The sequence below is a fragment of the Camelina sativa genome, chromosome 7 (genome assembly GCF_000633955.1).
Source record: "Camelina sativa cultivar DH55 chromosome 7, Cs, whole genome shotgun sequence".
Classification (NCBI taxonomy): domain Eukaryota; kingdom Viridiplantae; phylum Streptophyta; class Magnoliopsida; order Brassicales; family Brassicaceae; genus Camelina; species Camelina sativa.
The window spans coordinates 10,377,506-10,402,324 of record NC_025691.1 but is presented as its reverse complement, the minus strand read 5'-3'; the positions used below and the strand labels follow the sequence as shown (position 1 = coordinate 10,402,324).

General features: G+C 36.4%; 5 protein-coding genes across 5 annotated transcripts in view; 3 read left to right on the top strand and 2 right to left on the bottom strand.

Annotated features, from left to right (window-relative positions):
- LOC104704510 (putative F-box protein At1g58090) lies at positions 8,923-9,702 on the top strand. Its single transcript, XM_010420585.1, has one exon. The coding sequence runs from the start codon at positions 8,923-8,925 to the stop codon at positions 9,700-9,702; it is 780 nt and encodes a 259-aa protein (XP_010418887.1).
- Positions 9,932-11,080, top strand: LOC104704509 (putative F-box protein At1g58090). The gene has a single exon (XM_010420584.1). It carries the CDS (start codon positions 9,932-9,934, stop codon positions 11,078-11,080), a length of 1,149 nt encoding a protein of 382 aa, XP_010418886.1.
- Positions 15,813-16,859, top strand: LOC104704508 (putative F-box protein At1g58090). The gene has a single exon (XM_010420583.1). The coding sequence runs from the start codon at positions 15,813-15,815 to the stop codon at positions 16,857-16,859; it is 1,047 nt and encodes a 348-aa protein (XP_010418885.1).
- On the bottom strand, positions 17,777-19,227 carry LOC104700869 (transcription factor TCP8-like). The gene has a single exon (XM_010416473.2). The coding sequence runs from the start codon at positions 19,225-19,227 to the stop codon at positions 18,013-18,015; it is 1,215 nt and encodes a 404-aa protein (XP_010414775.1). The 3' UTR covers positions 17,777-18,012.
- LOC104700868 (uncharacterized protein At4g06598) overlaps positions 21,907-24,819 on the bottom strand; it is a 5,839-nt gene continuing 2,926 nt past the window's right edge. Inside the window, exons 2-5 of the mRNA XM_010416472.2 lie at positions 23,688-24,417; positions 23,295-23,370; positions 23,058-23,184; positions 21,907-22,547 (exon numbers count right to left, since the gene is read on the bottom strand). Coding sequence (XP_010414774.1) covers positions 22,345-22,547; positions 23,058-23,184; positions 23,295-23,370; positions 23,688-24,400 — 1,119 coding nt within the window. The 5' untranslated portion in view covers positions 24,401-24,417 and the 3' untranslated portion in view covers positions 21,907-22,344. The remainder of the gene's footprint in view (positions 22,548-23,057; positions 23,185-23,294; positions 23,371-23,687; positions 24,418-24,819) is intronic.

Genomic DNA, 24,819 nt, shown 5'->3' with positions numbered 1-24,819 from the left:
GAAACTCAAGATCTCTCCTCTTCCTATCGGCATAACTCCTCTCCCGATCCTGAGCTTCCTTCATGTTCAGCTTGAGAACCCGAATCTTCTCTGAGGTCTCCAGAATAAAATCTGCCCCGTACATGCTCCTCTCCCTCCACCTGAGTCCAGCATAACGGTGTACGACACAGCCTCCCATACAAAGCCTCATAAGGAGCCATGCCAATACCCGCTTGGTAACTGTTGTTGTAAGCAAACTCTACCAAGCTCAAATGATATGCCCAATGGCCACCCCAATCCAATACACACATCCTCAGCAAATCCTCCAACGTCTGGATCGTCCTCTCTGATTGTCCATCTGTCTAGGATGATAAGTTGTACTCATATGCACCTTAGTGTCCATCTCTGCCTGAAATGCCCTCCAGAACACCAAAGTGAACTTGGAATCCCTATCAGACACAATGCTCACAGGCACCCCATGCAACCTGATTATCTCCTTCACATATTTCTTAGTCAAGACCGCTGCTCCATCAGTCATCTTAATGGTCAGAAAAATGTGTCGACTTAGTCAACCGGTCCACAATGACCCAGATAGCATCAAACGTCCTGGACACTGGCAAACCAACCACGAAGTCCATAGTAGTCATATCCCACTTCCACTCTGGAATGGGAAGACTTTTCAGCAAGTCACTTGATACCTGATACTCAGCCTTCACCAGCTGACATAAATCGCACCTCGCCAACCCAACTAGCCATGTCCTTCTTCATCCCGACCCAGTGATAGTACCTCTTGAGATCACGGTACATCTTTGTCGCTCCTGGATGAATAGAGAACATGCTCGCATGAGCCTCTTTCAGGATCTCCTGCCTCAACACCTCATCCTTAGGCCCACAAATCCGCCCATGCAACAAAATAGTACCATTAGCCGAAACCTGATACTCTGAATCAACATCCTTTGAGGCATTCACCAGCCCCTAATCCTTCTCTTGAGCCAACCGCACTCTGCTCAACAGATCTGCTCTATCAGCTGCAACCAACCCCAATGGCTCCTGAGAAACCGCACACAAACTCAACGCACTGATCTCCCCTACCAGAGACTCCATATCCTGCTCCTGAGCCGAAGCCGCCCGCTTCCGACTCAAAGCATCAGCAACCAAGTTAGCCTTACCAGGGTGATAGGCTATCTCCAAATCATAATCCGCCACCAGCTCACTCCACCGCCTCTGCCTCAAATTCAGCTCGGGCTGAGTGAATATATACTTTAGGCTCTTATGATCTATAAACACCTGTACTTTTGCACGATAAAGATAAAATCTCCAAATCTTCAGGGCAAAAACTACAGCATCCATCTCCAAGTCATGAGTAGGATAGTTGTCCTCATGCCTCCGCAACTGCCGCGAAGCATAGGCAATCACCTTCCCATGCTGCATCAACACACACCCCAAAACAACTCTGGATGCATTTGTATAAACCACATAGGGTTCTCCCTGCTCAGGTAAAGCCAAAACCGGAGCAGTAGTCAACATCTCCTTCAGGCTTGCAAAGCCCTCCTCACACTCCTGTGACCAGACAAAAGGAACATCCTTCCCTGTCAACTTAGTCATAGGAAGTGCTCTGCTCGCAAACCCCTGTACAAACCTCCTGTAGTAACCTGCCAAACCAAGGAAACTTCTGATCTCTGTGGCATTCTGTGGTCTAGGCCAATCCCTGATAGCCTGAATCTTCTCTGGATCAACAGAAACCCCATCTGCAGACACAATGTGACCCAGAAAACCCATCTGCAGACACAACGTGAACCAGAAAACCCATCTCCCGCTGCCAGAAACTATACTTGCTCACCTGGCAAACAACTTCTGCTCTCGCAGCTTCTCCAGAACTGCCCTCAAATGCACTGCAAGCTCCTCAGAANTACTTTTGCACGATAAAGATAAAATCTCCAAATCTTCAGGGCAAAAACTACAGCATCCATCTCCAAGTCATGAGTAGGATAGTTGTCCTCATGCCTCCGCAACTGCCGCGAAGCATAGGCAATCACCTTCCCATGCTGCATCAACACACACCCCAAAACAACTCTGGATGCATTTGTATAAACCACATAGGGTTCTCCCTGCTCAGGTAAAGCCAAAACCGGAGCAGTAGTCAACATCTCCTTCAGGCTTGCAAAGCCCTCCTCACACTCCTGTGACCAGACAAAAGGAACATCCTTCCCTGTCAACTTAGTCATAGGAAGTGCTCTGCTCGCAAACCCCTGTACAAACCTCCTGTAGTAACCTGCCAAACCAAGGAAACTTCTGATCTCTGTGGCATTCTGTGGTCTAGGCCAATCCCTGATAGCCTGAATCTTCTCTGGATCAACAGAAACCCCATCTGCAGACACAATGTGACCCAGAAAACCCATCTGCAGACACAACGTGAACCAGAAAACCCATCTCCCGCTGCCAGAAACTATACTTGCTCACCTGGCAAACAACTTCTGCTCTCGCAGCTTCTCCAGAACTGCCCTCAAATGCACTGCAAGCTCCTCAGAACTCTTAGGATAAACCAGGATGTCGTCGATGAAAATGATGACGGACACGTCCAGAAACTCCTGGAACACGCTGCTCATCAATCTCATAAACGCAGCTGGTGCGTTAGTCAACCCAAACGGCATCACCACAAACTCATAATGCCCACACCTCGTCCTTCTACATGACGAACAATATCGACGCTAGATCTACCTTGGAGAACCAAGTAGCACCTCTCAACTGATCCAACAACTCATCGATCCTCGGAAGAGGGTACTTGTTCTTCACAGTGACCCGATTGAGACCCCTATAGTCAATACACAAGCGGAAACTTCCATCCTTCTTCTGAACGAATAACACCGGCGCTCCCCACGATGATACACTAGGACGTAGAAATCCCTTGTTTTCTTCCTCAGCTCTACTAGACTAAAAATCAAGTATGCTGACATCAACTCACCACCACCTGGATATCAACACCTCTTGTCCATCCAAGAACCTCTAGTAACTTGTCTCTTAAGGAAACTTCAACAAGATAGCTTATTACAAAATTAGCTTCTCGCTTAACAATTCTCCACAACAAATCATCAATACGAGCGTAATAAAACAAACAAGTACCATACGTTCGCATATTCTGATTCACCGCATCAAATGCTTTGCAAGCCGCCAACTCAAACCACTTGCCTTGTTTCCCTCAACAAGCTTACCAAAAACTTGAATCTAGCAACCCTATCCATCTCCAATGGACTTCATCCAACATCGTCGCAACGATTAGATTATCCTGCCATGAAGGCTTCTCGTAAACTTATGTGTCTGGCAAGCATGCCTTTCCCGGTTCATACCTGCTGCAACTCCCCTTCCCGGGACTCCAGCACCACCGACCACACAATCCTGGCGCAACAGACACACATTCATGACCACTCTAGTCATAAAAACCTGACCCACTAGTCAACACAGCCAAATCCCGAGATTAAACCACCGTCAATCTCCCTGACCCACTCAACTTCTAATATCCGATTGGATAACCCACCAAATAGAGAAATATCTGCTCCAACTGCATATGACCACCTATCTGTCCTTCTAGGCTTGATACCTCTCGAGAAGAATCTTGTACCGTTCATCTACAGCTGCTCCATCCTCCTAACAATAGATGGATAGACCTCAACATCCGCAGCCCTCGGCTGCACCCCGCCACATGCGGTTCACTGGAGCCTGCACTGGTACCCCTCTCGGTAACCACTCCCACAGCACGCCAACAGATCCACCAAGCGATCATCTCGACCCTGGGCTCCACCTGCTGCAACCCCACACTTGGTTCCCAGCTCCCCCAGCACACTCACCGGCTAACCCCTCTGGTCATTCCTGATACGCTTGCGATCCTACGACGTACCTCCTCGTGGAACTTTGGACCACACACTCGCTGGCCTCGGAAACCCGTCCGACCACGACCACGAAAACGCCCACGTCCACGACCAACAACTCTAAAACCTTTAACTACTGCACTTCCAAGAACAGAGGCTAACAAGCAATCTTAACATAACACAAATCACAAAAACATAAACTCACCGTGGAATCACACTGTAGGCTCGAAGAAGATGTTCTAGGACTCCATGCCACACACAATTGACTAACTCACATAATCAATCAAGACACGCAATCCCAAACATCTGCAGCACAAAGCCTAGTGAACCCAAACCTAGAACCGTAAGGGCTCTGATACCAAACTGAAACGACCTGACCCGTTTTTTTTTTAATAATAAAATAATATATAATAAATAGTAATAATAATAAACTACAACTAGTGGTCCCATACCCACTAGCCACCTAACCACAATCACAATCAACAGTGGAAATAACCAATAACAATAACCAATAAATAACCAATAATAATCCAATAACCAATATTAATTCCAAATCATAAACTAATGATCCAAACAACATAAACCAGAGAACCATCAATCCTAAACAACATTCTAGGACTCAACTCTAGCAACCTAATAGAAGCCAGACAACCAAACGAACCACTAGAACATCCTCCTCTTCATTACCCTGATTCCACGATTACACTTTGCCTTTACCTGCATCACAAACACAAATTGCAATGCATGAGTATTTTATAAACACTCAGTCAGACAATTCTCCCATCTACTGGGCTATACACACAAGCAATAGAAACATCTCTAACCATCAATAAACAATCAACAATCAACAATAACAAACTAGGACTCAGCATCGACCGATACCAACATGCATCGACCGACACCAGTTGGAGGTTGCGTCGACCGACGCAAGATCTGCATCGACCGATGCAAGGCTAACTTGCATCGACCGATGCAAGGCTAACTTGCATCGACCAATGCTCTCATTGCATCGACCGACGCATGCTCGACATAGCACGAAAACCCTCGATTTTACGCGTCGTCCTCGCATCTGCATCGACCGACGCACAAAGTGCATCGACCGATGCAATGCCGAGCATCATTTTCCCCCAAAGCTTCTCGCCGGATTTTTGTTCCTGTAAACACAAAACACAATCCCAAGCCACAAGAAAGCTTCCAATCGTCCCAAATACCAACCTAACAAACCTAACAACACAAAACAAGCAAATCAGAGATTTCTCCAGCTTAGATAAGCCATGGTCATGCACTTACCTTTGCCACAGAAGAATCTGAACCTCAACAATCAAGAACACACTCCTAGGAAGCTCGTACAACGATCCCAGCTATAGATCTCTACAGGAACAGCTAGAAATCTCCCAGAAACCTCAAGAACGCTCAAGAACACTTTTTCTCTTCTCTTTTCTCTCAAAAACGGCTCAACACGCCTAATGAGACAAAACTCGAGTTTAAGAGTTTTCCCTACCCCAAAACGCAGCGTTTAACTTAAACTCGCACGCACAAAATCGACCTTGCATCGACCGATACAATCCTTAAACCGGGATTTCGGTTCGCGGATGTTACAACACAAACTCTATTTTTTCTTTCAAAACTATTCCTTCAACTCCAAAAAATAACTAACATGTAAAACCAAGAAGGCATTAATTGTGAGTTGTCTTTAGAAACCAAAAATCCATCTAAATTACGGTGAGTTGTCTATTCTGATTTCAACTATCTAATCTAGTGCAATTTACTTTGCTTTTTTTTTTGGAATGAATGTAAAATATATTAGGGGAAAAACTATGTTTACATCTACCACGTCCTTTTTTACTCTAATTTGACAAACTAATGAAAACAAAAATAAGTACAGAAGACCTAAGCAAGAAGAAAACAGAGTATAACCTCCTAAGGACGTGAGCTGAACTCCATGAACAGTATTCTGGTTTCCTGAGAGAAGAAATTCTATTTTGAACTATCTAATCTTGCCATAATGAGTTGTGACTTGAAAGACGTACCAAAGAATGAATTGCAGTAAACTTGCAAAGGTTGAATCAATAAGCATAGGAAGGACACTGAAATCTTAAAGAAATTATTTTGAAGAATTTCATGTGTGAGATTTTGCCATGTTTGTTCTACCAAAATATTGTAAATTAAGTAATCTAAAGAATCTATTTCAGTCATCAACTAATTATAATTTAGAAAAAAAAAAAACATTTTTAATTTAGCCAAAGAAAATAGTATTTAAACACAAAATCAATACTTAAGAGTATCAAACGACACATTAAGCAAAGCCAATATTGTTAAACTAAATATATTTAGAAGCACCAAACAGAACAGCGAATGGTATACACGAGTGACACTTCTCTCTACCACATATTAATCAAAACCAATATTGTTAAGCCTAATCCATTTAAAGGCACCGAACAGAACAACGAATGGTATACACGAGTGACACTTCAGTCTACCACTCGTTTACATCAGATCGACATTAGCATAAGAGATATGCAGTTATATATACGAATTAGAATATACATCATTAAGTTTACTTTGCTTACCTTCTCATCAACAAAAGAATGTATAAATACGATCGAAGAGCAAAGTTGAAATTGCAAAACACTCAAATAGGTCTGGGCATAAAAACCGTACCCGAATACCCAACCCGGAACCCGACCCAAAAAACCGGGTTCGGGTTGGGTACGGGTTTGCCTATAAAACCCTATTGGGTTCATTTTCTAATATCCGTGAGTTCGGGTTAGGGTCGGATAATACCCGGTACCCATTTGGGTACCCATTAAACCCGAACATATAAACATATTTATAATATTTATCATTAATATAATGCAATTACCCCAAAATTATGATTATAATTTTGAATATTTCATTTAGTTTTATACCTAAATATCAAAAATAATCAAAATATTAAAAATATTTTGTTATGTAAGTCAAAATTTAACTAAATTTATTTAAATTTAATTATATTTTTTCGGGTATCCGGTAGTTCGGATACTAATCGGGTTCTAAAATTTGTAACCCAAACCGACCCGAACCCGATAGTACCCAAACCGAACCGAACCCATATATCTAAAAATACCCAATGGGTTCTATTTTTCTAAACCCATTTACCCGAACCCAAATGGATAATACCCGAACCCGAACGGGTTATCCGAATGCCCAGCCCTACACTCAAACAAAAAGATTAAAAAAAAAAACACACAAAAGATAGTCAAATCTCATGATTATTTTTTAATATAAGAAGAACTCACGTTACAAACCTTAAATACACAAACAAATTTATATTTTATTATATGGAGGACAAGCAACAAATACTAACATAGCGATTAAACTTACATGGATTGCAACCATCATATACAAATTATTAAGCAAAGAGAACCTAACCACACTTGTTTTCTCTTAAAAAACCAGGATACACTCTCAATCAAAGCTTAATACACTAGGAACTATTCCGTCGAAATCAACGTTCCACTTAATATATAATCCCAAAATTTTAAAGTCACAAACAATACAAAACAGAGGATTTGTTCATGAGAATATAAATCACTGAAAGAGAAAGAGAACTGGAAAACATCTGATCGATCATTCGTTGCCTTTTTCTATAGGATTTTAATTTTCATGAAATTGTGAATATTGACATGTTGGCAAAATTAGAGATGAGTTGTAATTTTCTTGGTAAACACATTTTAACTGATGTGTCAACTCCTCGTTTAACTAAAAAGCTGATGTGTCAACAAATGAGAGAAACTTTTTGTTCTTTTATTGTATTGATTATACTACAAGACAATAATTATTAAGGCTCCTACTGGTAACCATTAGAAAAATTTAAAAAAAAGGAATAAAAATAACAATGAGGAATGGAATAAACAGTTTTTGGAGGAATGAAAAGAAAATCTGCAGAGAATGAACAAAATAGTAAATGGTAACCAAACAATAAAAATGTTTTTCAAATATATTAAATAGCAAATAAATTAATTTTCAATGATAATACTAATATTATTTTTAATGTATATATAATAAATTTTACATTTTATTTTAAAACAAAATTTGTAAATTAAATTTTAGATATATCATATTAAATATTAATAATTAATATTAACATACAATAAAATTTTAAGAGTAATTTAAATTTATTTTACTAATCATACAGTTTTCAAATAGAGCCTTAAGATTAGTTTAATATTTTTTATGTCAATACATTGTGAAAATATGAAAGTTTTTATATTATAAAATTGAAATTTATTAATAAACGTATTTTTAATGTATTTTGAAATTAAAAAACGAATTTTAATATTTGTTCTTTTATTTGTTCCATTTGTTCCTCATCAATTTTGGGGAGGAACATTTTTGTTTTATTGTTCCTTATTTTTTGAAGAATATAAAGGAATGTAGGGAAAAAATATTACTTTCAAATGGTAAAAAAATTGTGGAACAGATATATTCTTCTTCATTCTTTTTCTAAATTTTGGTCACCAATTGAAGCCAAAGAAAAAATACATGTTGTATTTTTTTTGTGTGTTCGTTTTAATATGTTTTGGTTAATATTTAAATTCTATAATTTTAGATGGATTGTATTTTTTGTGTTTGGTACCGGTTTTGATTGGTGTAATATCTCTCGTTAACTTATTTGATATCCGACTAAAATATTTTGTGTATTTTAGTAGAACAACCCGTAAAAACTATATAATCATATTTAAGTAAACTCTAACCCGCTCCATAACATGATCCACAATAATTTTTAAAAATTTTAGCAAATTAAAATCTAAAATATTTAATTTTTGGAAACTAATTTCCTTTTAGAATTATTTTAAATATGTTTTCTGGATATAACAAATAATAATTTCAAATTTTGATATTTATTCAAATAGCAAGATTTTAATTATGTAAATCTCACAAATAAAAGGTTACTTAAGAAAATATACTTCTCAATTTATAACAGGGGATGTCACGATTTTTTTATTGGCTGAAAACGGATGTTTATATAATAAGATTTCTTCCCTTCCTTCCTTTACAAAAGAAAACCCTAATAATGGTTGCGAAAAAGCTTCCACTAATGGCGCAGGGACAGCTTCCATCAGAGCTGGAAGAAGAGATACTCGTACGAGTTCCACCTCTATCTCTCGTTCGCTTGAGATCCGTTTGCAAAGGATGGAACACTCTTTTCAACGATAAGAGATTCGTCGAAAGAAACTTTGCTTGCGGTCGCCCAGAAATCTTGTTAAAGACACATTCCCATCTTTATTCGATAAGCGTCGATCTCAACAAGGACGATCCGACTATAAAAATTAGTGATTTATGTTTTGATTTAAGCAGTCGCCGTTATGATCTCGAGGGGACCTGCGATGGTTATTATGGAGCCGTGGTTCGAAACCCGTTATTCAATCAGACTGAATGGATTGACCCGGATGATGAGTATCCACGTAGCAGCAGTCAGAGCATGGGTTACGATGGTAGTAGCACCGAAAAGAGTTACGAGTATATGAAGACTAGGACTCAGAGGTTTGATGAAGTTATTACGAGATTTGCAGTCTTCAAATTTGCAACCATTGCGTGGAAAGTTACTTATCGTACCACTCCACGTTTACTCGAAGAAGAGAAAATAGTAGATGAATGTAATTGCACGGTCTCCCTGAATGGAAATTTGTACTGGACAGCTTATACTAGTAAAATCTATTTCATCCGAATGTTCGATTTTTCGAAAGAGGTAGTACAGACCTTTTGTCGTCTACCGTTTAAGGGGACACATAGTAGTTCACATACTCGTGGCCTCGCGATTTACAAGGGAGATCGGCTTTCTGTGTTACAACAATGCATANAACTAATTTCCTTTTAGAATTATTTTAAATATGTTTTCTGGATATAACAAATAATAATTTCAAATTTTGATATTTATTCAAATAGCAAGATTTTAATTATGTAAATCTCACAAATAAAAGGTTACTTAAGAAAATATACTTCTCAATTTATAACAGGGGATGTCACGATTTTTTTATTGGCTGAAAACGGATGTTTATATAATAAGATTTCTTCCCTTCCTTCCTTTACAAAAGAAAACCCTAATAATGGTTGCGAAAAAGCTTCCACTAATGGCGCAGGGACAGCTTCCATCAGAGCTGGAAGAAGAGATACTCGTACGAGTTCCACCTCTATCTCTCGTTCGCTTGAGATCCGTTTGCAAAGGATGGAACACTCTTTTCAACGATAAGAGATTCGTCGAAAGAAACTTTGCTTGCGGTCGCCCAGAAATCTTGTTAAAGACACATTCCCATCTTTATTCGATAAGCGTCGATCTCAACAAGGACGATCCGACTATAAAAATTAGTGATTTATGTTTTGATTTAAGCAGTCGCCGTTATGATCTCGAGGGGACCTGCGATGGTTATTATGGAGCCGTGGTTCGAAACCCGTTATTCAATCAGACTGAATGGATTGACCCGGATGATGAGTATCCACGTAGCAGCAGTCAGAGCATGGGTTACGATGGTAGTAGCACCGAAAAGAGTTACGAGTATATGAAGACTAGGACTCAGAGGTTTGATGAAGTTATTACGAGATTTGCAGTCTTCAAATTTGCAACCATTGCGTGGAAAGTTACTTATCGTACCACTCCACGTTTACTCGAAGAAGAGAAAATAGTAGATGAATGTAATTGCACGGTCTCCCTGAATGGAAATTTGTACTGGACAGCTTATACTAGTAAAATCTATTTCATCCGAATGTTCGATTTTTCGAAAGAGGTAGTACAGACCTTTTGTCGTCTACCGTTTAAGGGGACACATAGTAGTTCACATACTCGTGGCCTCGCGATTTACAAGGGAGATCGGCTTTCTGTGTTACAACAATGCATAGGAGGAAGAGAGGTTAAGATTTGGGTGACAGATAAGAAAATTGGCAATGGGGATGATGTGGTGTGGATTAATTTCATGACTATCTCAATACCTAAGTTTCCCATGGTTTGCAACAACATTTCTTCAAGTTACTTCGTCGATAATAATGTCTATGGAAAGACCTTCGTTACGTGTTTTCTTCGCCAGAAACCTAAACAAGCTTGGGTCTATATCGTGAGGGGAGATTTGTGCAAAAAAATTAAGATAGATGAAGTGGCATATATGCAGTTAAAATCCTGTGTCTATGTTCCTAGTTTGATCACCATTTCTAGAGAGACTTTGGCTGAAGGTACTGAACCAAGAAGAAATGTTTTACATGTTTGATTTACATTGTTGCTTTCTTGTTTTATTTAATTATTTACCTTCATGTAGTTTGCTTTGTTATGAATCAATTTTCTTCTCTTTTGGAGCCTTTCTCATTGGTTTGAAAGGATACTATATATTATTATTATTATTATTATATATCATAAATATAATTAAGTCTGTCCTAAAAAAGTTGAACTCAAGATAGAACCACAATTTGTTTGGCCTGATTCTGTTAATTAATATAGGATTTTTCTTAAAATCTGGTTTTGAGCCTGGGAAGATATACAAATTCGTTACTCTGTCAGTGATTCCTGTGTATATAGTATAGCTTACAGAGAAGAAGGTAATAAAATCCCCAAAGCTGAGATCCAGAGAGCTTAAAGAGAAGAAGAGAACACCAACAGGTTGTGTGTAGAAAACATTGAAGGCTCTTACGACTTACGAGTGCAATGACATATAGTGGTTGTGCTTACCGCATGTTTAGGGACAAGGTGGTCCACGGTTTCAGCAGGGATGCCAGGGAGTTCTGTAGGACACAAGCTTTTCAATCAATTCATGCAACACATACATGCTACATCGATTTTCTCAGGGGAAATTTTAATTCCGTGTAGTTTGGATTCATGCATTTGATCTCATCCCTTGTTGGTATACCCAGAATCATATAGGTAACGCAAAAATAGTGCTCCAACCTGTCCAAGAAGCTGTTCAGCCATGACACAACCTGTGGACCATATGTCTACTGCACTTGTGTACTTCGTCGCTCCAAAGTTGAACAAATGTAAGATAAACTGGCTTCTCCTTGCACCTGACACGACATTTTTTAGGCGTCGACTAGAAATAATTTATAACAGTAGCATACAGAAACGAAGCAGTTACGAGGAGAAATACACAGCTTCTAAAAAAGAAAAAGAACCAAATAACACTGTGATAGAAAGAAAAAGATATATTCATTTTTTTTTTTAAGATATATTAATTAGTCATGGAGACGAGATGTGATAGGCTAGTCATATCTTGCGAACACAAAAGTAAAAGTTACCTCAAAACCAGACTCGTCCCCTAGAATCTGATCAGGTGCATCAAACGTACTATCGCAAGAGACCATTGGCCACGTCAAGAGAGAGTAACGTTACCTTGCCACGTCAGCTATGCTCGAGTCTTTCAGATGCTGCGGAATCAAGTGGTTTGCTGTTAAGCGGATGGAAGGAGCTTAAAAGGAGTTGTTAGATTCATTTGTGGTTTATGCTTAATCTGTTTGTAAATCTTTCTTGCGATGTGTTTGAGGTCCCTTGCGATATGCTTGGGAGGTGATCTATGTTGATCGACGCCTACAGATTGAGTATTGAATCGTAATCGTTTCTAGAACCGTTCCTTGTACTCCCAATTGGATTCTAATTGAATATATTCATTGTTTGTGAGTTTGTATTAACAAACAATCTATCAGAATCACAACAAGATGCCCCTTTCACATAAATTCCATTGTTAATGTATTCTTGTACGATTCAGGTTTGAATCGATTCATGAAAACAGCTCACAAAGCACTCAAGCACTCTCGACACTCGATTGTTTACAAGAAAGTAAAAGACACAAAGGAGTTTTACGAGTTTAGGCTCCAAATTGGAATCCTACATTTTGCCGGAGGAATCTCTCTCCTGGATCTACAAGATCTTTCTGTCACAACTTGACTCATACCAACAAAGAAGAAATATAAAGTTTATAAGAATATATGCAGTGGGGAGAACCTCTCTTAATCTCTCAAATATATTATTTTTTAATAAGTTTTGTGTAATTTTAATTTTAAAATTTGAATTATAAATAAAATTCATAATCAATTATGTTTAGACATGTGTCAAATGAGTTTCTCATCAAATTTAAAGTCTAACTTTTAAGAAAATATATATTTTATATTTTTTGTGGGTAAGAAACTTCCACACATGCTCTAAGCTAATCGCTTCAGCTTCTAGACTCCCACTTACTTTTTTGGGATTAAGTCAGATGTATCGTATGTAAGAAACCAAAACAGAAGACCCTTTCTTCATAATAGAGTCTTTCCAGGAGTTAGGAAAAACCTTAGCATTCGGGTCACACAATCCACAATTCTGATACTTTTTGTTCAAACCTGTGAAAGTTGTACAATATACAAAATTTTAATTTTAAAATGATTATCAACCTGCTCAAACTGGTTTTATAATTGTTTTAGGTACAAGAATACACAAATAAAAGAAAAAAACTATGATATTATACTTAAATCAAAAGTATATAAGAAAACAACAATTTTTTTTTAACCATCATCTCAATTTATATACTCGTTATAATAATCAGAGATTTAAGAAAGTCAGATTTTAAAGAACTCATAATTTAAAGAAATATTTTTTAAGCTATCGATAATTCATTTGCTTTTACAAACTCTGGAACTAGCTATAACAGATATTGAACTCATAAATTAAAGAACCATTAGACTACACACATTCTTTTTGGAAAATAAGACCGAAAATAATATACAAAATACATGGCATAAAATAAGGCCATAAGCTCATGCTTTATAGGCTTGGCCTTTAGGTCGGTTCTGGGCATACCTATAATCCCTACCATAAACTGGGAGCTCATTCTTTTTAAAATCATAATAAACACATATGTGAAAATCATAGATATAAAGAATATTCATATTTTTCTGCTTGAATCAGCATCACCTTGACCAAAGCTGTGTATAAGCCAACGATCTGATATTCTGATTGCAATCTCTACGTTTATTTATGGAATGCGCTAAACACTCTCTTTGGTAGGTACTGGAAAAAGTCGTTTCTTCGCCTTCCTCATCTATGAATTAATGAGTTTCTTCACATTGGTATTAGAGTAAGACATAGAGTAAGACAGTCAACTATGTGGAATGTCAATATGAGATGCGTATCATTTCTTTTTGGTATGGGCCATATATTTTGGCCTACTTAAATTCAATGTCAATACTTGTTAAAATCTGATCAATTAATTGAACATGTGCATATCCTGTTAATTGCAATTTTGATTTGTCTCGAGATTTTGTAAGAAGACTCAATTTAAACTTTATAATTAACTAAATTAGGTGGGCATAAATGAGCAGATATTAAAAAAATGTGTGACTTTCTTTTTTGATAACTTAGCACTGATCCTAAAAATTTTGTAAGCTAAACACTAATCTTCTCAGGCCCGAGAGAAACCATGTTAAATTTCGAATTCCCGTGATCAATATTATTCGAACTTAGGTGACGAGACTTACATCCTTTTACCACTGAACCAAGACAACTTGGTTAAATATGTGAAATTTCAAATAGTTTTTCAAATGTTAGTTTTATATTTTAGTTATTTTATATTAAAAAAAATTAGAGTTCACGCATTTCATCTTGCAATAAGATTTGATTGTATATGAAATCATGAAAAAAATAAATATACTTTTATGCACTAATCCTGATGAGTAACACTTATAATTTTCATATCAAAATAATTTGTGCATTATATCAATATTAAAAATTAATACAAAATAATTATTGAATAAAAATCTGAAAATTAATATTATCTCATATTTGAAAAACTAACATTATCTTAAATCTATTTATTCTGTATGTTGTAATCTCATATGGATAATTTTAACACTTTTCCAACTAATTTTAAAAAAAAACTATACATATACTTTCATAAATTAATCCAAAATTTATATAAGCTCATTATTTTTCCTCATTTTTTATGTTATCCTGATAATCAGAAGAAAAAAGAAAGTAAAATTAAATTCAATAATCCCAACAAAATGTAAGAAGAACATATGCATAATACTTAAACATATGCTCTAAGTTAGATAAACATATTAATTTTTTGAAAAAACCTTTGCCTCATAACTAAACTCTCACCAAAAAAAAGAGAGATAAAATATAAAATTATTTACATATTAGTCTAGAATTTTTACTTTATAAAATTATTTACATATTAGTCTCATAAAAAGGAGAACATGTCATAAGAAGTTTATTTTTTACAAAAAAAAAACCTTTAACAATATAAAAAGTTTAACTAATGGTATTGTATTGGAAGAAACTATATAGCTATGAGACAGTTGAGTTACTTATATAGGGGTGAGTGTTTCAAATCATTATTTTTTTAGGATTAATAATTAACTGTAAAATTATTTTAATTACGGTATTATTTTAATTAATTGTATAATTTTATGATTTTTTCTTGTAAAATTAGTAACTTAAATTAGTATTATATTTTTATATATGTAGTAGAATTATCTACTTATATATTTTTTTTGTTTTAGTTTTTCATTTTTTTTGATAATTATCTTTTAGTTTTAAAAATAAAATATTAGATTACAAATGAAAAAAATTTAAATTAATAAAATTGACACATGTGGCGATCACTTGAATACTAACTTTGAAAACCAAGATTTAATATAATAAGATATCAACAAATTTCTTATTTCATTTTCTCCACATGTTTAATAAGTTTTACTCTTTTTAAAAATAAATATATTAACAAAAAAAATTCCAATAGAATTAGGTTGCTAATTTAAAATATACTTTTATGTTTATTGAATATATAAACAAATTTCTTTAACTTTTTACTTGTGGATAGATTTTTTTTTTGATTGATATATTACAACTTTTCTATTTTTATTTAAAATATCTTTATAAATCATATTGACCCATGTCATGATTTTGTTAAGGATTAAAGTTATGTAAGTCGTAAAGACAATAATTCTTACATTACAATTACAAAGAAAACCCTAATGTCGCCGAGAAAGCTTCCATTAGATCTGGAAGAAGAGATACTCGTTCGAGTTCCACCTCGATCTCTCATTCGTTTCAGATCCGTTTGCAAAGTATGGAATACTCTTTTCAACGATAAGATATTCGCCAACAGAAACTTTGCTTTCGGTCGTCCAGAAATCTTGTTAAAGACACATACCCATATGTATTCGATAAGCGTTGATCTCAACAACGACGACCTAACTATCAAAGTGACTGATGTACGCTTTGTTGCGTTACGCGATCGTCGTCGTTATGATCTCGTGGGGACCTGCGATGGTTACTTCTTCTTGTATAACTCTGATCATAAAGGCGTAAACGTGAACGTGGTTTCGAATCCATGGTTGAGAGAGACCAAATGGATTACCCCGGGTGGGACTCCACATGGCAAGAGCTTGGGTTACGATGGTAGTAGCCCCGAAAAGAGTTTCAAGATTTTTGGGATGATGAATACTCGTCAAAATATTTATCAAATTACTAGGAAAGTTGCATTCTTCGAATTCGCAACCAATGCGTGGAACGTTACTCATTGTACCACTCCACGTTTTCTCGAAGAAGAGATACTAGTAGATGAATATCACTGTAGGGTCTCCCTAAATGGAAATTTGTACTGGACAGCTTATCCTTATCAAGAAACTGGTCATCAGTATTTCATCCGAATGTTCGATTTTTCGAAAGAAGTAGCAAAGACCTTTTGTATTCTACCGTTTAAGGGGAAACATAGTTCTTCCCATACTCGTGGCCTTGCGATTTACAAGGGAGATAGGATTTCAGTGATACAACAATGCACAAGAAGCAGAGAGGTTAAGATTTGGGTGACAGAGAAGAGGATTGGCAATGGGGATGATGGAGAGGACGTGGTGTGGATTAAGTTCATGACTATCTCAATACCTCATTTCCCCATGGTTTGCAACAATAGCTCTTCAAGTTACTTCGTCGATGATACTGTCTTTGGAAAGACCTTCGTTACGTGTTTTCTTGGCAAGAAACCTAAACAAGCTTGGGTCTATATTGTGCAAAAAGATTAAGATAGATGAAGTGACACATCAGCAGTTTCAATCCTGTGTCTATGTTCCTAGTTTGATCCCCAAGATTTTCTTATGAGACTTTCGCTAAAGCTACGGAACCAAGAAGAATTATTTTACAAGTTTGATTTGTTTCTTCCTTGTTTTATTTATTTGATCACCATGGTAGTTTGCTTTGTTATATGAATCATCTTTTTTATATTATATTCTTTTGGAGTCGTTCTCATTGGTTTCAAACTCAAAGGATACTATATCACAAATTTATAATTTTGTCCTATAAAGGTTCAACTCAAGATAGAACCATAATTTGTTTGGGGCTAATGCAGTTAATTAATAGAGGTTTTGTTTGAAATCTAGTTCGTGAGCCTGACAAGTCATATATATACAAAGTAGTTTAAAATCTAGTTTGCGAGGCTGCATAAACTAGTCCACGAGAGCACGAACCGAGAACAAAAATCATATAGGTAATGCAAAAGTAGTGCTCCAACCGGTCCAAGATGTTCAGCCATGACACAACCTGTGGACCATATGTCTACTGCACTTGTGTACTCAGTGGCTCTAAAGTTGAGCTCTGGGGCACGAGATAGTCACGAATGTAAGATAAATTGGCTTCTCCTTTCACCTGACACGACATATTTTAGGCATAGACTAGAAAAACTGTAAGACCCTTGTGCCAGAGTGGCATAGACATTGGTCGAAAAAGAATGTATTAAATCCGGAAGCTTTAAATTCAGGTCCTCAAGGTAGTACTCCAGTGGATGAATTTCACATCCTTGTGCTCTTTGACTGTTTGCTAATATGTATACAAAGTTCTCAAATTGAGGGGAAAACAGAGACAAGAATTGCGATTAAATTATGCAAATCTTTTTTTTTTTTTTTCAAATGCAAAAAAAGTCCTACAAAAATATAAGAAACTCAACAATGAAAAATGAGAAATAGAAAAACAAATCACGGGTCCTATCATTCCTCCTCCTACTATACAATGAAAACATTCTCTACCCACGAGAGTCCATTTGGACCCAAACCTAACAATTTCTTCACACAAAAGACAAGACTACTAAACAACAACACACAAATGTCACAGCGAGCAATCAAACGCTTAAAATTAATTTCTTACCAATTTCAAATGATCTCATAAGATTAGTTTTACATCAACTCACTCAGAGCTATTGGAGTTCTCTTCTCTGCTTTCCTCATCATGATCACTCTGTTGCGGCTTCTCTTGATGCTCCACCGCTAGTTCCGCATTCCCGTTTCCGTTTCCGCCTCTCGAATAAGCCGCGTTCAAAGCTGCTAACATCCCGAGATTCGAGTCCGGCATGCTTAGACCTAAGTTCTGAGTCGGCTGCGGCTGAGCTACAAACGAGCCTAGTTGAAGAGGACTCCCTCTATACTGATCCATCGGAAAACTAAACCCTGTTCCCGCCATAAAATGAGTCGCAGCTCCAGCTCCAGCTCCTCCGCCTCCAGCTCCGCCAGAGTTCACAAATGGCCACATAGGAGCACGGTGGCCCGCCGTGTTGTTGTTGTTATTGCTACTACTCTCCATCTGATTACCGGGTGGCACCGGAAGCATCCAAAAAGTGTTCCCACCACTAGACCTACTCGTCGGAGCAACCGCCCACATCGGCGCCGCCGCAGGATCCGGAGTTTCACTTTCTTTTAAAGACTTACTCTCGTTCTGTTTCCTATCATCATCATCTTCCTTAGACAAATCAACCGATCTATACCGTTTCCTCGAGAAATTCTCACCGTCAGGAATCGTTTCCACCGGAGCTTGAGTCTGATGGTGTTGGTGGTGCTGTTGAAGATGATGATGAAACCCTAAAAGCGGCGTCGCAAGAGCCGCCGCAGCAAACGCACCTCCTTGTTCATCAAACTGATGTTGGTGGTGATGAGTCAATCCAAGAGCACCGTAAAGCGGCACCGATTTAGACGGCGGCGCCGAAAGAGTCGATCCGCTGCTACGAAGCGAAACACTCAAAGTAGAAAAGTTCGCAGGAATAGTACCAGTACCTGTAGCAGCAACAATCGCCGGCTCAGCTTGTTGAAGAAGCCATTCAATAGTTTCACCATCAGATTTATGACCTAACTCTCTCGTCAACTGAAAAACCCTAGCCGCACAAAGCGCCGGCATACGAATCCGTCGTCCTCTTCCGTCGACTTTTGTGTGACGGTCTTTAGTAGAACGCTTCGTTGTAGTCGCCGCCACAGCAGACGTTGTTGTTGTTGTTGAGAGTGTTGAGTCTTCTAAGGGTGTAGATCTGGGGACGATTGTGAGAGATGCGTCAACTAGTTGTCTTGCTCCTCCACCTAATCCGGTGGTGACGGCGGCGGTGTCGTTGTTGTTACGGATGTCGGAGAGATCCATTTTTTTTTCTGTGGGAGAAAGGGGAAAGGGGGGAGATGAAATTGGAATTAGGGTTTGGTGGAAGAAGAAGAAGATGATACGAGTATGGATGATTCGATTGTCGCCTTCATGTGTGTATGTACTTGTCTTTCTCAGTTTGACTCTTGTCTTGTTTTTCGTCTGAACAACATCGAATAGAGAGAGAGAGAAAGAGAGATGAGAAAAGGGTTTGATGATGTAAAAAGCAGGTGGATGACTTTTCCAGCAAACCCGAATTATTATTATTTAATTTTCTAGTTTTTCTTACCGTCATTAAGAAAAAAAAAAACATTGATTAGTTTATTATTGTGATTATAAAGGTGGATTAGCCCATTAATTAAGTAGGGGAAGAAAGAAATTAAGATGACCTTTCATTATTTTGTTGTTATTGTCTCTTCCCAACCATAATCCACCCACAGAGTGAGTTTTATTAATTTTTTTCCATTTACATAAAAATAAAATTTAGTTTTTTTTTTTTGAAAATTGTTTTATTATTTTTGTAACTATTTCTTAAGATAAATGAGATGAAAATGAATAGATAAAAATAATAGAATAGTTTTTATTTTGTTCATCTTTTGTAGAACGGAGAAAAAAACTCTTTTTTATTTATTAAAAGAGATGAAAATGATAAATTATCAACTATCATTTTTAACTCAAACACTGAATTTAGTTTTCATCCGATTTTTACTTTAAAAGTGACTACCATTCACAACTATGTAATTTATGATCAAATAAATAAATTTAGATGATTATTTTGGCAAACAAACATTAATTAATGATTTCATTATGGTAGCCTAATCCAAAAAAAAAAATTACTTATACAATTTTGGAAATAACAATATAGTGAAAAGAACTAGAAAAATTATTTTAAAAACATAAAGACATGAAATATTAAATAACAAAAAAAGAAATCCATTTTAAATAAAAGTATATGAAGTTAATATGACATTTATAAGATGTAGGCTTCCATTGGTAGTAACCACAATAAAAAAATGATATCCCCTATATATTAATAGATAAACATTCTTAAAAAAATGGTGATGTGTCATCGCTAGAGAGCTCGAAACACATTTTAGCAAATAACTCTCATTAATTCTACTAATTACATCTATGCCACTATAGATTCAAATCAAAATTCATTACATAAATTAAAACTATTTGTAGCTATTTAATTTGAAACTATATTATTATTCTTTAAAAAACAACAAATTATTTTTTTTAATTGATAATTATTCATATTTTATTAAAATAAAGTCCATACAAATTTCTCCATCACGTTAAATTTTTTTTTTACATTCAAATATTTCACGGGTAACATATATTTTTACACAAAATAGTCACAAATTTAAATAATAATAATAAATAGTTATTTTGTTTTATAATTTATACAAACGAATCTTAGATCTAATAATTTTATTCATAATAATTTTATTTGAATCGATTTATCCGCACTATATGCGGGTTGTTTACCTAGTTATTCTTTAAAATATTTTACTTTGTGCAATAATATAGGATATGCTGAAACTCCACTTGAAGCAGAGACAAAAGCTTTATTCGTAGGTTTACAATAATCATGGATTAGAGATTACATCAATATTATGTTTGAAGGTGATTGCATAAATCTTATCAACATTGTTAATGGTGTCTAGAATAACAGAGCTCTAGTAAACCTAATTCATGACATAAATTACTGGATTTCAAAAATTGATTCAACTTTTTTTTTATTTACAAAAAAGAGAATGTAATAGTGCTGCTCATAACTTAGCAAAATATGGGTTGTTTAGACAACAATTTTTATTTTGACTCTATAATCTCGCCAGCATGACTCCGAGATACTCTTTATATTGATAATTCTTAAAGGAAATAAAGTGGAGTATTCTTTTGTGAAAAAAAAAATAGTATGTCTGAATAGTTAGATGAGTGACATGAGACGTTTAAAAGTGCATGTGACGTTAGATAAGTGATTCATGATGTTATTACTGATATTCATGATGTTTTTTGTAAAATCCTATGTCTATGTCTACTACTATGGTTACCAAATAGGCAAATACCAATGAAAGCTTAAATCCTATGTCTACTGCTCGTATCAGAAATTAAAGAGAACTGAGAACTTGCATTTTAACCATGTTAAACACTTTGGAGCGACACACATGTTTCTTGAATTCTTGGTATTAGTTTAATAGATTTGTCGAATTGGGAAAAGAACAGATAAGCATCTTTTGGACAGTGAAGCGTGCGTAATTTGGCAGGTGGGGACAGCTCATCCAATCCACCTCCGTATCTCCTCCCATATATATATATATATTAGTTTTGTAAGATTTATCAAAAGTCTTATCCCACTAGATACTCTTATTGTTTTTAACTTTTTTATACATTAGGTAAATGTCACTTCTGAACCAAAAACAAAAAAAAAAAAGTGAAAGAAACTATACTCTTTTAAGACTGTAAATGGTCTTGGAAAAAAAGAAGATTATGCACTTTCAAATTGGCTTGTTTTACCCGTCAATACTTCAAAGATTATACTTTCAATAGACTGTAAATATGAACATTTTTTTTTCCTTTTTTCTTTTTTCTTTTCTTTGGACAAACAAATTAAGCACTATACGTCTTGACAAAGAGTAATGAAACAAGTGTAGAGATGTGCGTATAAGGACCGAGGCAGAGTTAAAAAGCAATCAAGTATACTGACACTTGGGAAAGTACAGAAAATGTCATCCATCAACTTTACATGAAGCATTCACTCGAAGGGAATGCACCATTTTTACCAGTAACATAAAATACAAACAAACAGACAAACAGTGGAGATTCATAGTACAACTCCAGAGATGAGTGTTTTATTTTGTCCCATATCACAAAGTCGCTACAACAATCACCAGATAAATGAAGTCCAGGTGTCTGATCTTCGAACTAAACCACCTCAGGCAAGCCATCTGCTGGAATTAATATAGGTTTCCAGGTGAACTGGTGAGTTAACTTGTCAACCACAAGAAGAAGAAAAAAACAATGACCGGGGAGTTAAAAACGAGGTGAGGCAGTAGATTAGGGCATGATATTGTTTGAATACCAAGTCCTTGATGATCTAATGAACCATTGGGTAGACTAAAAGTGGAATTGACCCATCACAGATACAGAGTCACGCCTACAGTTGGAATCCTTGGTGTTCAGGGAAAGACTGGAGAACTGAGACTCGAGATCTTTGCCAGTAGTACGTCCGCGACTGGCTGATGGTTTCTGAGTTTGTTGTTGTTGCTGATACAGCGCTCGAAGTCTTCCAATCTCCTTTTCCAACACTTCCTGTTCCACTGGATAATAGAGGGAACTCATGAGCTATACAATCTCAAGTATGAATCTGTACTACTACTTTGCTACAAATTGAATTCTCTTTTCCAAGTCATAAATAAAAAGTGTGTTATGGTTGCTTTGAAATACAGCAAAATTTGTTGGTTAGTTTCTTTAACACAAGAATATGAATAATAACTTTAAAAAACAAAATTTAGAAAAGTATTATTCAGTCTAGCTAAAACTGGAAAATTCATAACATCTGACTAGAGTTTGAATCTAAAGAACTTAAATTACGAGTTTAGCATACTTCTTTGATACAAAATAGGATTCTCTTTTCCATGTCAGAACATACAATGTGTGAGATGGTTGCTTGGTATGACTAATAACACGTATTGTAAAATTCGTTGATCAGGTAGGTACTGTTCAATCACTAATACTTGCAACAAACTCATACTCTAGCCTAGAGCTTGAACTTCGAATCTAAAGAACCTAAAAGAATTTTTTTTTTTTAGATGGGTGCAAGAACTCACTTTGTTTGATAAGCTTCTCCTGAGCTATACTTTCGAGTCGCTGCTTAAGAGCTTTATTTTCCATACTCAGAATAAGATTCCGCTGGTTGAGAAAATCAAGCTCAGCTGCAACTTTGGAGCCTTCTGCCTATAGAAACCAAAGAAAACCATACTTAAGTGCTCCAAAAATTGTTATCAAATACATCTTTCACCAACTCTCTCTTTAAATGCAAGATTTTTATTTTTTGTTGGCCTTACCTGCAATGTTTGTACATTCCTTTCGAGCTCAGATATGTACTGGAGCTTACGAACTCGTGATCGTTGTGCAAATTGCCTACAGGAAGCAGCAACTCATCATATTAAAATACTAAACATTAAAGTCCAAAATCACTAATCATTCCATAAATGTTATCAGTATTGCTCATCTCTTACTACCTGACATATGATATATATATATATATATATGATTATATTATTCAAAGATGTAAGTTCTCTCAAGTCAATGAGACCAAATATCATATCACAAAGAATCAAAAAGCCGATTGGGTCATTCACTAGGGAGGAAATGGTAATGAATATATCTCAATATCAATTGCTATATATATATATATGTGTGTAAATATATCAAGAATGAGCAAAGAGATCACATACTGTTTGGCTCGTTTTGTGTTGTCAGCTTCATAAGTCACAGGCGAAGGATTGGAGTTGTTTTCCTCTGAAGAGTACAACTTCGAGTTCGGGTCATGAGAAAGAGGTTCAGCATAATTCTTTCTTTCTGATAGTACTGTTGCTTCTTGAGACATATATGATGATCCCATATTCTTCCCGCCACCGCTCTCTCGAGGGAAAAGTAGCCAAGAAGGACGAGCCCCAGAAGCCACCAAAGGATCCCGCTGTCGACTCTTGTGCTTCAGAAAGTTAGCATCAGAGTAGAAGGCAGCATCCTGAGCAATTTTATTCCGATCAAGCTCTTGCATCCCCCTGGAAGAAACAGTATTCCTATAACTGAAATCATTTTGGAGTGTCAAACTTATGTTTGTAGCATTAGCCACGTCTAGATACGCGTAAGAGTCACTTGATGAACGCCGATGACCACATTTGCGAGCAGGACTCTCAGGCTCATTGAGTAGATCATCAAGCCAAAAAGGAAGCTCTTCTACCAAATGGCTCTCAGAAGAAGTCCTCTGGTGGTGTGTTTTCTCATCACCAAGCTTCTGACTGTTCCTTGAACCAATCAAACCACTAGGAATGTACTCAGTATATGATGCTGATACACTAGGAAACGGGATTTTTGGAGGGAGCAAAGCATGCTTTCCTGGATACATCAAGTTTCTAACACTCTGCGATCCTTTGGAGCTTGTCATTACCTAACCACTCTTGCCTGCCAAAATAACATAAAACTCAGAATATACAAACAACGAAAGATCAATGGAACAGATAGATCTGATTATTTAAACCAATGCATCAAAACCCACAAAGCAGGTCTTTTTATGCTTTTCCTAAGAAGGCACTAAGGCAGAAGGCTCATACATTAAGGGAAACGTTTTTGATAATAACATCAAACACAGATCAATGCAACATCATGTTCAAACACAGAACCAGCTCATACAGACCAGACCATGACCAGCTCATCCCACACATATAGTTTGCTTTCTCATTAAGCTAGATTAACATATACACAGACTAATACTATCTAATCTCAACTAATCAAACTTCTTACTCATCGAAGCTCATCACTATTCTTTTCTCATCATCCCTCATTTCCCAGCAACCAAACAGTGAA